The sequence below is a fragment of the Lepidochelys kempii genome, chromosome 5, assembly GCF_965140285.1.
Source record: "Lepidochelys kempii isolate rLepKem1 chromosome 5, rLepKem1.hap1, whole genome shotgun sequence".
Taxonomy (NCBI): domain Eukaryota; kingdom Metazoa; phylum Chordata; order Testudines; family Cheloniidae; genus Lepidochelys; species Lepidochelys kempii.
In genome coordinates this window covers 113,113,120-113,128,986 of record NC_136384.1, presented here as the reverse complement: position 1 = coordinate 113,128,986, position 15,867 = coordinate 113,113,120, and the positions used below count along the sequence as shown (strand labels likewise).

The following is a 15,867-nucleotide window of genomic DNA, read 5'->3' as shown; positions in this document are numbered from 1 at the left end:
CAGGGGCTTTCCCTGAACAAGCGGCGAACCAGCTTTGAGGACCACTGCCCTAGACTGCAAACGTGAGTAACAAAAGGCAGGTATCAGAGAGGAAGGTATCAATTCCAACACTTCTTTTGGTTGCTTCACCCAGAACCACTTCCTTCTTAGCTGTACTGATCATTTTTTCTAATCTAACTTCCAGTGGTACAACTGGATGGACTGGGTAAACATCTTTCTTGTAGTAAGAAGGACCCTCAAAATTATTCTCTCTCTCTCACAGGTAAACTACAGTCCAGGTATGAAAATCTATGTGGTCTAAGTGAATCAGTGTCATCTGATGACTAACATTTAAAATGGCATAAGGCTCTTCTGTACCCCATAGCTATGTTACATGGGCATTACCACTGGGATCCTGATTCATCACCACTTCAGACAGTTACGTTCTGCCAACCTAGATTTCCCGGTAATTTCAACTATTTCACAGCATTCTTCATTTCGTATCCTACCACTGTCACATGTTGGCAAGAAAGGAAATTTTCCTCTGGTCAAGAGGAAGGTGCAGACTAAAAGTGCTTTGGGAATCTGAAAGACTCTATATATGTAAAGTATTGTTGCAAAACTCACCAAGAGAGCACTATGTTGCCTGGAAAACAATTATTCACTTATTACAAAATTAAATATAACAAAATAACATAACCCTGATAAATAGCATTGTATATGAATTTAAACAAATGGCAAAAGCTCTATAGTTACCATAAAAAAAATCCAGTTTTTGTCAATCATATTATTACACCTTAATGGCAGCAAGCATTTTATGCATGTATCAGAAAAGCTGAGTCTTGGTAAAGGCTCTAGTAACTGCATGCAACTATTATTATTGTGGGACCATATTCCAGGGGCTCTACAGATCCCCAGTTCTGGCAGCACTACAGCACACAGATGCTAGCTCTATATCTTTTGTGGACTAGTGAGTATAAAATGAGTATCTCTCTAGGATTCTCTCCCAGGCATCCAATGTCTCCTCTTTTAAGTACCTCCTATTCTTTCAGGGATTACTATGCATTTCTTCCATTAAGCTCAGTCAAGTCTTCTATTCTGCTTTCTCCATTTAAAGGAAGGGGCTGATGTTATTGAAACATTTTGACCAAGGGTTGAAACCTTTGCTTTTAGGATGACTACTACTCATTAGCTAATGTAAATTCTCCTTTAGCCCCAGTGGCAGAATGACTGTTTTTTGTATCAGAGGGTTAGTAAATACTTATATGTGCAAGTTTTTGTCATTTCAAAACAATGATTATTAAAACACATACACTCCGCAAACATGAAACTCACCTGACTGCATACAAATCCCGAACAGCTTCATCTCCACTTTTTCCCACCGTAATGGCCTGCATCTGTAGTAATTTCCCAATAATTTTTACCAAACCATGTACATTTCTGTTGAAACACAATGAATATATAACGTTATCATCATCTAAAGGACAGTGGATTGATTGACCCTTCCATAAGAAGTATGATCTAGTTATCCAAGCACAAAACTGAGATCTCAGATCTCCTGAGTTCTACTCCCTGAGCTGACAGTTACTGCCTCGAAGGCAAGTCACTTAACCTATGAGCAAAATAGAGATATTACTTACCTATAATCGAGATCAATAACAGATAACAGATCAGTCCATGTCTGTGAAGCAGTTTGAAGATGAAAACCCTTCCAAATGCACTAATTTACTATTACTAATTTACTCTAATGCAGTATTTTTATCATATTAAAACCAACACAGGTTCCTGACTGCAAGAATAAAAAAGGTAAATATGCACAGATTTTACCATGCAACTCTGATTATCAAGTGTCATGCATCTAAATCCCCCACACTGAAAATTAACTACAAAGAGAATCTCAGGACAATGGGTTTGCTCTTCTGACTTTTGACTGGAGCAGTAAGGGGGCCCTTCCATGAAATTGCTTTATCTCCTTCTTCCCACCTTACCTCATTTACTATTCATGAAAACCTAGGAGCAGCAATAGGATTTCTGGAAGTTTTATAGGATTCCCTATAATCTTCAAAAGCCTCTTGAGAGGCTCTAACAGAAGCTACTGCAGTCCAGACAGAGGAAAAACAAATACACTGGCTGGGCAATCAGAAATTTTTGCTAGATCATGATTTCAATAGTCCATTGGCGGAGTTCTGCAGAGGGGCAGTCCTGAGTGTTTTGTTTACTTCTTTGTAATTAATACCTTGTAATTAATTTTTTGTTCCAGAGCTTCCAAAACCAGAACATACTAGGAACAACCTGATTCCACCTCAGGTAAATAGCATGAATTTTAAGTCCTTGGTTAAAATAAAGTAGAGGAGAAAAAGATGCCATTATTTTTAAAAATGAATAAGCAACACTTCAGGGTGCTCTAAATACACCTTAAAAGCTTCGCATTGGGTTTGCCCCAACTTTATTTCAGTTATTACAAAATGAGTACATATCCACTGGCAGAAAGAGAAGGGATAGCAACTCATTACATGAATGAAAAGCCTAACAGAAAGAGAAAAGAAATAAAATGACATTAAGACATGGGGAGAAATTCCTTTAAACAACAAATGGGGTGGGCAGGAAAAGAAAACCAACAGCCACATATTTTATGATGGTCTTTCTCCTTTTTTCACTGGGAGCAGTATATCTAAGCAAGTCACTTAATCTGTATCTCAATTTCCCAGTCTGTGAAATACGAACCAGTAGAAGCACCTAATCATCAGGCAGATTTACCTCATTTGATTCTGATCACATTTATACAGTGCTCATGCATAGCTCTCAAAGGTGCCTTGAAGAAGGCAAGTAAACACTACTATTCTTATTTTACAGATGTGGAAACTGAGGTACAGTAACATGAAGTGACTTGTACAAGGAACATTATGCTCTACACTTGCTACTGTAAATTGGCTCTTAATGGACCTTTGCACATCAGTTTCATTGACACCCACAGGACTTGCATACACAAGAAAGTTGAACATACATAGCTATCTATTTAACTAAATCGGTACATCTTTCTCATGTTGGCAAGACCTCAAAACATAATCAGCCTCCACTGATGGGATAATACAACTTATCTTACAGGGAATTTATGGGCTTGATTAATATATACAAAGGCTTTGAGATTCATCAATAAAAGGAGTTATATTAAGGACAAACTATCATCATCTCTACAGTGCAATAATCCTAAATCCATGTCATTCCGAAGAAGAAATCAGAAACATGCAAAATCACTTGATTGCTACATCTTTATTATTTTCATCAACACGGACAACCATTTCAAAATGAATGCTCAGCATAAGTTTATACAACAATTGGTGGGAGTCACTGGCATGAGGTTCTAAAATTTCAGACTCTCCAGAGTGGATTCCTTACCCAAGAATTTACACTGATCTCCAAGATGCAAAGTACAGTGAGTAGTCCATCTCTTCCCACAGATGTGTCTTCTGCACTCCTGCAAAAGGTACTATTAAACGTTGCGCAGTTCATTATTGATAGACTGCTGTTGCTAGGTATTTTGGTTTGGTTTTGTTTTTTTTTTTAAAGTAAATGGTCCAGTTCTAAGATGTTTGTAATCATTAAAATTACAGGCTGTCATGACTCCTCAGCATCAAAACATTGAAAACCTTACTATAGGAGAGGTTACAGCTTTATTCACAATCCTGTTGCCAGGCAACAGAAAGAGATGACTGCAGTAGGCTTCTGGAAGTTGGTATACTAGCTGGCAGATATGGGGTGGAGGGAGGGTCAATTTTTGGAACGTTTGGCCTTAGGGAAAATTCAGCATGGTTAACTTACTAACGCATAAAGAACAGGAGTACTTGTGGCACCTTAGAGACTAACTAATTTATTAGAGCATAAGCTTTTGTGGGCTACAGCCCACTTCATCAGCTGCATAGAATGGAACATATAGTAAGTGTGTATGTGTATATATATATATATATATATATATACACACACACACATACACACACACACACAGAACGAGGAAGTTGCCATACAAATTGTAAGAGGCTAATTAATTAAGATGAGCTATTATCAGCAGGAGAAAAAAAAACTTTTGTAGTGATAATCAAGATGGCCCATTTAGACAGTTGACAAGAAGGTGTGAGGGGACTTAACATAGGGAAATAGATTCAATATGTGTAATGACCCAGCCACTCCCAGTCTCTATTCAAACCCAAGTTAATAGTATCTAGTTTGCATATTAATTCAAGCTCAGCAGTTTCTCACTGGAAGCTTTTGAAGCTGTTTTTGAAGCTTTTCTATTGCAAAATTGCCACCCTTAAATCTTTTACTGAGTGGCCAGAGAGGTTGAAGTGTTCTCCTACAGGTTTTTGAATGTTAGGATTCCTGATATCAGATTTGTGTCCATTTATTCTTTTGCGTAGAGACTGTCCGGTTTGGCCAATGTACATGGCAGAGGGGCATTGCTGGCACATGATGGCATATATCACATTGGTAGATGTGCAGGTGAACGAGCCTCTGGTGTCTAACGCATGTCTAACGCATGTCATTCAATCAAAGAAGAGTAACTATGAAGTGATTGAGCAAAACAAAACAGCAAGCCTCACTCTTCATAACAAAATATCAATATCCAGTCCTAGCTCCCACCTGGAATTGGGGGAGGGACGTGTGTTAGGTGTGTATGTAACTGATGAACTAAGCCAAAAGATCTCCTCACTAAATTATGCAAGGAGGAAGGTTCTGTTCTCACTGTCTGCATTAATCCTAATGTGAGAAAAATCATTTAAAAGACTTTTCCTCTGCAAACAAGTGTTTATTTACAATAATTTCCAAAATATGTAACAATAATGGCAAAGATTCATAGACTTTAAGGCCAGAAGGGACCATTACGATCATCTAGTCTGACCTCCTGCACTATACAAGCCATCGAATTTCATCCATTATTGGGGCAGATCCTCAGATGGTGTAAATTAATGCAACTCCACTGAAGTTAATGGAGCTATGACAATTTGCACCAGTTAAGGAGCTGCGCCATTGTCTTTATGCTGAGAAACAGGGCATGGAAGCCTGCGATAACAAATATTCCTTGTAAGAGTGATATTCTTAGGAAAGTTAAAGATACTTCAGGACAGTCCATGAAGTAAATATTATCTTTTTCTAAATAGTACTATGTAATATCAAAGGGTCTAATTCCTAATGGTTGTTCTGTGAAGCATTAATCAGTCTCTCTCAAGAGTGTTTTCTAAAGAAAAAACTGCCCGTTTTAGATTTCTATGTAAAAAGTACTGTTAAAAAACCCCATGAGATGAAATTCCATAGGAGTATTCTGTAAGGGAGGTAGTCTTAAAGGATCAGAGGAAATCAGCAGAGCTTTAAAACTGACTGACAGGGAAACTTATGGGGAAGCGAGGATGATAATTTGAATGTGAAATGATTAGGTGTCACATGCAAAATATTAAATCATGTGAGCTCTGGAGTGCCATCCCAGAATACAGGTTGTCCTTCATGGCATATGAAATAGGTAGCACAGCAGAAAGATGAGCAGGTATGCTAAACCCCCCGCCAAGGTCATTGTAGAACAGGGGTTCTCGAACTGGGGATCATTACCCCTCAGGAAATCACGAGGTTATTATGTGGGGGATCGCGAGTTGTCAGCTTATGCCCCCAAATCTCGCTTTGTCTCCAGCATTTATAATAGTGTTAAACATTAAAAAAAAAAAATTATAAGGGGGGGTCGCACTGAGAGGTTTTCTGTGTGAAAGGGGTCACCAATGCAAAAGTTTGAGAACCACTGTTGTAGAAGATGCAGAGAGTTGCTGAGGGCAGAACGTAGTCTTCTCCACTGTCACAACACACACCTGCTTTAAACAGAAGTGGAAGGAGCCCAGCAGTTTTAATGACCTTTCTGCTGTGCTGCCACTGACTGTCAACTTCGTATTTACATGCCTTTAAAGACACAGTGCACTCAAGCCCCACAACAAATCTGAATAAAAAACTGGCAGGGAACAGGATGAAGGAACGGCTTGCCATGGTCCTGGGAGGGTCAAAAAGAGATTAATGTTAAAATGAACCAGGATGAAAAGGCTAGGTTAGTCAGTCATTACTCCCTGTGGCTGAAAACATTTTAAACCCATATACCCCTTGTGGTTCAGCAAAACATATACTGTTTTGCAAATCATAGTGGATGTGGTTTGAATTCTTGGAGTCAGAGGGAAAATGTAAAAATATACTAGATTTTTATATATTATATGGGTTTCATGGGTAAACTGCCAACATAGCCAGTGGTTAACATATCAATCATCTGAGATACAAGTCACAGGCATGGATCTGTTTCACAGGCAGGGTGAACAGAGTGGTGTGAAAACGATAGCACAGTTAAAGTCGTTTGAAATACCCTAACTCAACTTTCTCACACATTTGTTTTTAACGTTAACCTTGACTTTGAATGTCCTGGTTTACACACATTTTCTAAAGTACAAAATTTGATTACAATTATATTCTCCTTAAATTATTAGTACTGTAGCAAACTCACAGCCATATAGGAATTTCACAGTTGTCACTAGCCTGCTAACCACAACTAATGAAAACTTCATAGCAGCAGCAGGGATAGGACTGAGATCCTCATGCTCCAAAAGCACACCTACGGCTTATTAGCTATGACACATAGCTGAACTGTTCTGCTTCTATCCTGTAGAGGGCAACATGTGCACACACTAGCCAGTTTCCTGCAATACAGATTTACAATACTTTTGTCCGGGAATTCCAATCAAAATATTGTAAACCTGGTCTAAAGCAGGCATCCTCGTAGCAAGTTTTCAGAGTAATCTGATTTTGAATTATCTGCTGGGAATGACTGAAATGAAATTTTTAAAAACAAAACTGCATTTTTTTTAAATCAGCTGAATTACTCAAAAATGGTTCAGCTGAGTTTACACGAACTTAAAATCACCTTTGGCTGAAGTTAAGCACAAGAAATTTCATCCTAGACCTAATTTAGTGAAAGTTAGAAGGGGTTAGTTACAAATATGTTTTGAATGGCATAGTTCCTGCAACCTTGACTATGGGGTCACTACCATGACCCCATAATACAGCACAGGTGTAGCATCAATTAGCAGCTCTGAGCAAGAAAATATACTAGTGTTTTCTATGCAGAAAGGTTTAGTGCTAAAAACCAAACACTTGCCATAAGTCAGCAGACAGAATAGTATCTCACTGAGTTTGGCAATGCGACTTTAGTCTCCTTCGTAAGAAGACTAACAAAATACATCTTCAAACATTATTACACTCATGTACTTGACTACATTCAGATGTTTTTATGTGTAGGCTTTTTATGATGCTCAGCAGTATAATATCTATGCACTACACAACACATTTATCCCCGAACACCCTTGGGAGATGCTAAGTGTTATTATTCCCATTTTACAGAGGAAGTAACACAATGAGGTTAATTGATTTGCCCTTAGTTGCACAGTGAATCTGCAGCAGCACTGGGACCAGAAACCAGCTCTCCTGCATCCCCATCAATATTTTCAGACAAGATCCTAAACATTCCAGTGGGACTATTCATATACACAAAATTACTCTCATACATGAAATAAATGGGACTACCCACATGGGTCAAATTACATAGGAGCGTTATTGTTTGCAGAACTGCTGCATTAGACATCTCTAAGAAAAAACCTGTCAGATATCCCTTTCCTTGTTTTCTACCCTACCTTGACCTCATCCTGATTTGTAGTTCCCACATCAAGAAATCACGTCTTTGCAATTGTTTTTCCTACTTTTAATTAATCTGTTCATTAAAATGCTACAAGACATGCAGATTCTCTATATTTGAAATTCAGTTGAATAAAAGCTGAAATGGGAGGGGAAAGTACGTGTGCTATGTTTAATTAGATGGTGATTAAAAAAAAATCAGTCTTTTTACATCAATAAGCAAGGCTCCAAACCTGCAGAGTGTTACTATGGGCTCAGCTTTATGCACTGAAGTCCCAATAAATCCGTGCAACTACTTCAAGTGCATAAAGTACTCACAAACAAAAGGCCCCAAATACTGTAAATGAATGTTACCTGGCAGAGGGAATCAGGTTGAGAGCTGTATTGAGAACATAACTGAACTCTGCATAATCCTGTGCAACAAGGGCCACCAGGCCTTCGCAGCAGGCCATCCGCACAACCACATTCTCACTGCAGCACTTCTCCCAGAGCAAGTTCAAAGCAGGAGTCTGAAATAAAAAGCATGGGGAACAAGCATTTAGGATGCTGACAGAAGTTAAATACTGTTCACTCTAAGTATTCTATTAGACAAAACCCTGCCTGAAATCCTTTTCCCAGAGCTGTAGCTTAAAGTAGAGAGTAGGTGAAACTAAGATCAGGTTCTCTGCTTTCTTTGGGCATTACTGTATTTAGTAAACACAAAGGCAAGACAAAACCAACCAAACCTCTGTTATCCAATGAAGCTGCCAAAGCAGGTCATTTATAAAAATCTCTTACTTTCTGTTAAAAAACACACAAAAACTTCAAACTTCAAAGCAACATTGTCATGTTAATGTCTTAAACATTTTCCTTACCTACGTTATTACTACTACCTTAGATTACTAAATCTGAAAGTTTTGATAGTCTGAGATACTTTTTGCTACCAATGCAGTTTGTTTTCCCATGAGAAATTTCAAATTAATAATCTCTGTTCAAAATTTATTGTTGGAAGCAATATTTTCCCATGAAAAGTTTCAGTTCGGTTCCCAGGCGGGGGCCATGGACAGGTTCCATTATGGATAAGGAGGGAGTGGGGGGAAATGATGGAAAAAGTTTGGGGACCACTGCTTTAAGAATTGCTGCATTTCCAAATGCCTGAATTTGCTATAGACAGGCAATAATCTCTCTGTAGAACTGAAGTGACTTAAAATTCTTTCAACCTTAAGCAAAATGTGTTCTTAACCTGGAGTTGTGAATACAGGGAAGCTTGATCCAAAATCCACTGACTTCATTGTGTTATGGATCAGGCCCTTTGTTATTTTCATGCTACACATCTGTTAATTGGTTGATTTACTATTTGATTTGTGAGCAGAGGTACAAGGATAACACATGTTTTTAAACTCTAACAAATCAACACTCTGAAACCTTTACAATGAGAACACGGAATATGTAACTAGAACTATCCTTATAGTTAGAAAGTTTTCCTAATACTTAACCCTTGCTGCAAATTAAATCCACTGCTTCTCGTCCTATCTTCAGCAGACCTGGAGAACAACTAATCACCATCCTCTGTAATAGCCCTTAACATATTTGAAGACTTACCAGGTCCTCCCTCAGTCTTCATTTCTCAGGATTAAACATACCCAGTTTTTTCAACCTTTCCTCATAGGTCAGGTTTTCTAAACCTTTTGTTACTTCTGCTGCTCTCCTCTGGACTCTCTCAAATTTGTCCATATCTTTCATAAAAGGAGGCCTCACCAGTGCCAAGCAGAGCAGGACAATTACCTCCCATATCTTGCATATGACACCCTGGCTAATAAACCCAGAATTATATTAGCCATTTTCACAACAGCATCAGATTGCTGACTCATATTTAATTTCTGATCCAGATCCTTTTCACCAGTATTACTGCCTAAACAACTATCCCCCGTTTTGTAGTTGGGCATTTGATTTTTCGTTCCTGCGTGTCCTTTATTGCATTTCATCTCGTTGATTTCAGACCAATTCATCATTTTGAATTCTAATCCTGTCCTCCAAAGTGCTTGTAACTCCTCCCACCTTGGTGTAATCCATAAATTATATATACACATTCCTAAGAAGTGCCAAGCACACAGTACTCACACTGGGGCACTGTTTACACTGGCGCTTTATAGTGCTGCAACTTGCTGCGCTCAGGGGGGTGTTTTTTCACACCCCGAGCAAGAAAGTTGCAGCACTGTTAATTGCCAGTGTAGACAAACTCTGAAACATTTTAGTCATTCAAGAACTTCAAAACAAAAAAACAAGACTTAGTATGCCTGATATCTTAAAGGAAAACACATAAAACCCCACCTTTTTAAATTATATCTTTCAGGTCTTTATCTATCCAAAAACAAACAAAGCCACAAAACCATTCCTTCCTTCTCCCCTTTTACAGGTCACCTTTAGAGAAAAGGAAATGCCAACCCTGAGCCCTCTCCTATGGTGCTCTGTGACACACATCATGACTGGCATTTTCTACGCCACTCAACTAACAAAGGTTGGACAAACTGGAAAGTAAATTATGGCCTTGAGTCACGTTGTCTCATAAGGAAATATGAACCCTAATTTTCTAATACAAAAGGACACATTTAGCTACAGAGATTTGAAATTAAATATGTCCTGCAATTTTAACTCTGAGGTCTAACTTGCAAGATTTTAATATACAAACAGTTCATTAGCATCAATGAAATTCTTGTCTGCAGTGACGCAAATTTTAGAATACAAAACTGTCATCAGCCTGAGTCTAGCAGCCAGTTAAACATTATCACTCTATTGTCAGTTACTATTAGCCACTAGGTCTCAAAATGGAAAAAAAAGTTACCCTTCAGATCACAGAGATTTACTATCCCCAGCTGTATGCTCTGAAACATAACACAGTATTTGCAACTTTATTAAACATGAACCAGAGAATATGGGAGACCACAGAAGAAGCTTGGAATCTGATGTAGGAGAGAAGCTGAAAACAAATACAGACCTGGTTAGTAGACTGACTGATCTTGTCGACTAAAACATTTTCTTTTAGCACTGCAGCAATAAGATGTCCCACCGCCTACAAAAGACAGAAGTAATTAAAATATGCAACGAAAGAAGCACTCTGCACTATTGTTTAAAAAGGAGACCAAGATCAAAGCTGCAGCTGCACTGCTAGGACAGCCGAAGAACTTGTTAATGCAACATCTGGATAAAAAGAGATGCCAAACAACAATTTGTTAGAGAAGTTGAAATATATCATAGAACCACCAAACTCCAGCGATATCACCTTGTACTATTATCCTATCAGAAACTACCCTCAGTAGAGTTCTGCATAGACATGAGGGTCCGTCCACATGGAACAACTTGCATGTTTAAGACCTAAACCCTAATCAGGCCTAAGCAGAAGTTGTTGATACTTTAGAACATCAGCTCTAACAACAGACACGTATACAGCTCTGTTTGTCCACAGATCTTGAAGTGTTTTACAGACACACCATTATACGCCCCCACCCAGACAGGTGAGGAAACTGAGGCAAGGGGCAATTAAGTGACTTGCTCAAAGTCAAACAGCAAATTAGTGGCAGAGCTGGGAACAGGGCCATAGCCTCCTGACTTCCAGCCCTAAATGAGGCCCACTGCTTCTAAAAGCCACACTGCACAGAGTAGTTAATGCCAAGTATGCTTAGTTATCTTTAACTCTTGTATTCAACTTAACTTGTATCTTTTGTAGAGATGGGCTCATGAAACAAATTCATATCTGAATTTCAAAAACCTCCGAAGTTCAGGGATTTTTCAGATCTGGCATTTTGTTTATATCCATTACAATAATAAGGTTCATTAGTAAAATTTAGAAAGAGGGTTGAGATTTTAATTTAATGGAAGATGTGTCGAAGTCCCCTAGACTGCTTGAAATTCTCAATTCCAGCTCAGATTTTAAATAACTGCACATGTACAGGTGTTTGGAGCCACAGTTTTGGCTCATATCTAATTCTTTGCTCTTTCTTGTTTCATTTGTGTTGCTGTCTCGAAACAGAAAGCCTTTGTGAGAGATCCTTTCACAATAAAAATATAAAGATGCTTAGGAGTATTACTGTATCCAAAAGAACAGCCTAATTTATTTATCACTGGCTAGGGCAGATCATTAGTGTCTGAGAGGAAAAACTGGGATGCCAACTAAAAGAAAAAACAGCACATCTATTTCATTAGTGTGTAAAGAAATGATGAAGGAACAGTAATGCAGATTGTTTTAAACATTTCCAAGCTCCCTCTTCCTCCTTTTATAGTTTAATTACATCTTCCTTCAGACACTAGTTGATAGCATGCCATGATTTTATAAATGTAAACCAGCAATAATACTTCTAGTTAACAGTTCACATTTCCAGAAAACACAACCGCAAATTATAACCAGTTCACTCTGTCCAATATTACAAGAAGGAGGTTATTCAATTCACTGTTTTAAGTATTTTAACATGTTTTAACAAAAAAAGAAAAAAATAGATGGGTTATTATCTGTGTGTCTAGTTATTATGTAAACCAAGAGAGAGAATGGCAAAAAGTCAGATATCTAAGATTTTCTATGGAGAGCCCCACACTAGTTAACTGCTTAGATCTGCATGACACTGTCCTGGTGGACTTCAGTGAGCCTTCTGTTCATCTCTTTCCTGATTATAAGCAGCTGTTCTTCAGATATACATTCACAACCCCATCCTTACAGACACTCTGGTTAGGGTGGGAAAGCTTCATCAATAGAGGGCTTTGCAGTGTACAATAAAGGTGGTAATACTCTGGGATCAACCTAGCCTCCTCTGGGACATCATTTCACAGGCAAACCGCCTTGGCCAAGAACATTGCCCTCACATCTTTATCCTGAGCTTTGTAAGCCACATTGTCCCAGAGTGCAGATTTCAGGGGCGGGGGGGAAGTGGGAGCTAGTGGAGTAATCAAAGCACAAACACAAAACTAGCGACCTTAAAAGATAACCACCCACGGCAATGGATAGCAGGAGAGAATGCCAAATCTCACTGTTTCAAAGGAGTAAATGCTACAAAGAACTAGCCAGGATACTGTCCTTTTCCACTGAAGGAATCTGATACTGGTTTATCAAGTGGTTCAAAGCGTCAGGGTCCTGTTTGACTTCTCATTCGGTCTCAGTGATCTGGTTTCATCAGTGATGAAAAATACTTTCCTTCTACCTCCAGCTTTTTTGGAAACTCCACCCATTCCCACAACACAAGGATCTAGCCACACTGCTCTACGTACATCTTCGACAGACAGGATTTACTAGTAAATCAGTGTAGCTGGGGCTAAATGTGGAAGCAATGCAAAGGCTCCAAGTTATACAGACTGCATTCACAGTGACCTGTCCTGCTGAGGAAGAAGGTTGCCACAAAAATTATGAGTTTTGCATGGCATTTCAATTTTTAAGGCAGAGCAGCAGGAAGAAGAGAAAAGCAAAGGGAAAGGTGGAAGCTAGTTATAGGTTTAATGGTCTGTGCAGCTAAATACAGTATGGATATATTCTTTTTTTTTTTAATGACTGAAAAATAATCATAGGTGTAGGGACGACATATTTTTATCCATATTCTATTATTCTTCTCTGACCCATTAAAAATAATGGGCGTAGGGATACACTTTTATTTGCGTGATGAGATTCCAACTCTATCGCTGTGAGTTGGTTTATGGCTGTGACATCATAAGAGAGGCTTAGCCAGCCAATCAGAATGTAACTTTCAACAGTCAGCACCCTCAGCCATTCTCTGATGGGTGCAGCTGCTCTCTACTGGCTCCATCTTGCCAGGTGTGTGTAGCAAGGATCTGTTTTTAGTAGGTGGTAGCTTAAATATTCCCAAGGACTTCCAGAGCTACAAGGCATCCACAAGGGTCAAACTCTGTCAAGGCAGTTGGGTGGTTAATGCCATCCGGCCTCATTTAGAGTTTGCAGACTTGGAGAGTTCCTGTCATATTCAGTTGATCTATTCTGCAAAGTAAGATGAGAGCTATTTGCAGCGGTGGGTGAATGGATTTGATGTTTGGATTGTGCAGTCAGGCTGATTAGCCAATGTTTATTATATGAGAAAGCTCTGCTGGCTTTGATTTTACAGCTATAATGGCAGAGGGGGGGAAATGTTCTTTTTGTCTCTTTACTGCAGGGGTGCAGAAGGCTTTGTGGAAAGGTATGTGTATAAAATGAAAAGTTCTGAATGTGACAATTCACCAGGTTAGTATTAAAAAGTTAATTACCTGTGACTGAATAAGCGTGTTAGGAAATTCCAGCCGCTTCTTGATATCGTCTGACATTTCTGGTTCTTTCACATGATATTAATTTAGGTTCTGCAACACAGATTAAAAATATGCTGTTTAGGACTAGGAAAGAAGGCATATTACACACGAGGAATAAACAGTACTAAAGATGTATTACATTGCACTTAGAGAGCAAGATCTAAGGATCACTTAGGATTACAAGCATCGACCATAAGTAGGTTTATTTGTAGGGCCCTATCAAATTCATGACCGTGAAAAATGCATCAGAGCCCGCGAAAACTGGTCTCCCCTGTGAAATCTGCTGGTGAGGGGCAGGGCTAGGGCGCCCCAGCCACGGCTCCTACCATGCACCAGACTCCAGCTGCTAGTCCTGGCATGGCTGGGGAGGGATGTGATTTCCTCTTCCCCTGCAGGGGCCACTCATGGGGCTAATTCAACCCAACCTCTGGGAACCTCCCACAGCTGCAGGCAGCTCCACAACCCCGCCACGTTTCCTGCCCCATCATTCCCCAGCCACGGGAGAAGGGGTCATAAGAACGGCCTACTAGGTCAGACCAAAGGTCCATCTAGCCCAGTATCCTGTCTTCCGACAGTGGCCAATGCCAGGTGCCCCAGAGGGAATGAACAGGTAATCACAAAGTGATCCATCCCCTGTCACTCATTCCCAGCTTCTGGCAAACAGAAGCTAGGGATACCACCGCTGTGGGGGGCACTGTTATCAGCTCCTCCACTGCAAAGCGCAGCCCCAGCTGGCACCGCTCCACAGCTGCCCAAGGCTTGCAGTTTGGGGGGGGGGAGACAATGCTGCCCCTGGCTCCCAAACTGCTGCCCATGTTAAAAAGAGGGGGCATGGCTCCCAGTCTCCCCAGTTCTGGCACTGGTGGCCCCCCACTTCTACAAAGGTTCCGGCACCCTTGCCATTGCCCCCCATGAGGCCAGTCCCACCTTCCCAAAAAGTAATGACCCCCCCCATACCATGAAACCCTCATATCTGCACTGCCTTCTGCTCTCCGGTTGCCCAACTCTGAAGACAGTACTTCCATCAGCAGCAGTGCAGAAATAAGAGTGGTAATACCACAACCCTTCTACAATAGCCTTGCAACACCACCACCCCGCTCAATCCTCTTTTAGGCTGGGACCCCCATAGTTATAACACTGTGAAATTTCACATGTAAATATCTCAAACCATGAGATTGAGGATTTTTAAAAGCCTATGACCGTGAAATTGACCAAAATGGACCATGAACTTGGTCGGATTCTATTCATTTGACACGAGGTAAGAAGCAGCACAAGGTTAAGTAACTTTCCCAAGGTCACATGAATGGATAGAGTGAGTAACTGAGGCAAGATGTCCCAGGTCTCTATCCCCTGGATGAACTACAATGTAGTTACCTGCAGACTAATCCTTGATGTGTCATCATCACAAGCATCTGCATGTTGCAAAGCCCCAAAGGTCCTGACCCTGAGAAGTGCTGAGCACTTACCACTCTTGCAATGAGAAGTGTAGCTGCTCAGCAACTCTCAGAATCAGGCCATGCCTGTGAAATGAATTTCTGTCGAAGATACTTATATGGCTCCCACTACTGTAGTATCTGTACCTCACAATTTTTAATGTATTCTTCTTCACAATACCCCATGTGAAGGGTGGAGATCTAGTATCCTACACTGCCAAAAAATGTATTCTTTTTCCAAAATGTGAGTATAAAACCCATTGGTGATCTTAGGACCCCAAGCAGGGAAAGTAACTGAAAGGAGGGGCACACTAGAAAAATCAACAGAAGAATGCAGCACTATAATCACTGCCAAGCTGCAGATACAGAAATAACAAAATGAGGCCTTGTCTACACTGCCCCGTACAGTCACTGCATACTTTGAAGGTAACAGTTACACCAAACTTGTGAAAAATCACCCCCCTGAGCGCAGCAAGTTTGAACGCTTTAAAGCACTAGT

General features: G+C 40.0%; 1 protein-coding gene across 6 annotated transcripts in view; it reads right to left on the bottom strand.

The window, feature by feature from the left end:
* FOCAD (focadhesin) overlaps nt 1–15,867 on the bottom strand; it is a 200,222-nt gene that overhangs the window by 173,512 nt on the left and 10,843 nt on the right. For 5 of the 6 annotated variants that reach the window (XM_073345495.2, XM_073345491.2, XM_073345494.2 and 2 more), the window contains exons 2-5: nt 13,897–13,986; nt 10,658–10,732; nt 8,038–8,192; nt 1,315–1,419 (exon numbers count right to left, since the gene is read on the bottom strand). In XM_073345495.2, coding sequence (XP_073201596.1) covers nt 1,315–1,419; nt 8,038–8,192; nt 10,658–10,732; nt 13,897–13,953 — 392 coding nt within the window. In that variant the 5' untranslated portion in view covers nt 13,954–13,986. Of the gene's footprint in view, nt 1–1,314; nt 1,420–3,375; nt 3,447–8,037; nt 8,193–10,657; nt 10,733–13,896; nt 13,987–15,867 lie in introns of those variants that run through there. The other variant, XM_073345496.2, reaches the window with a different exon arrangement.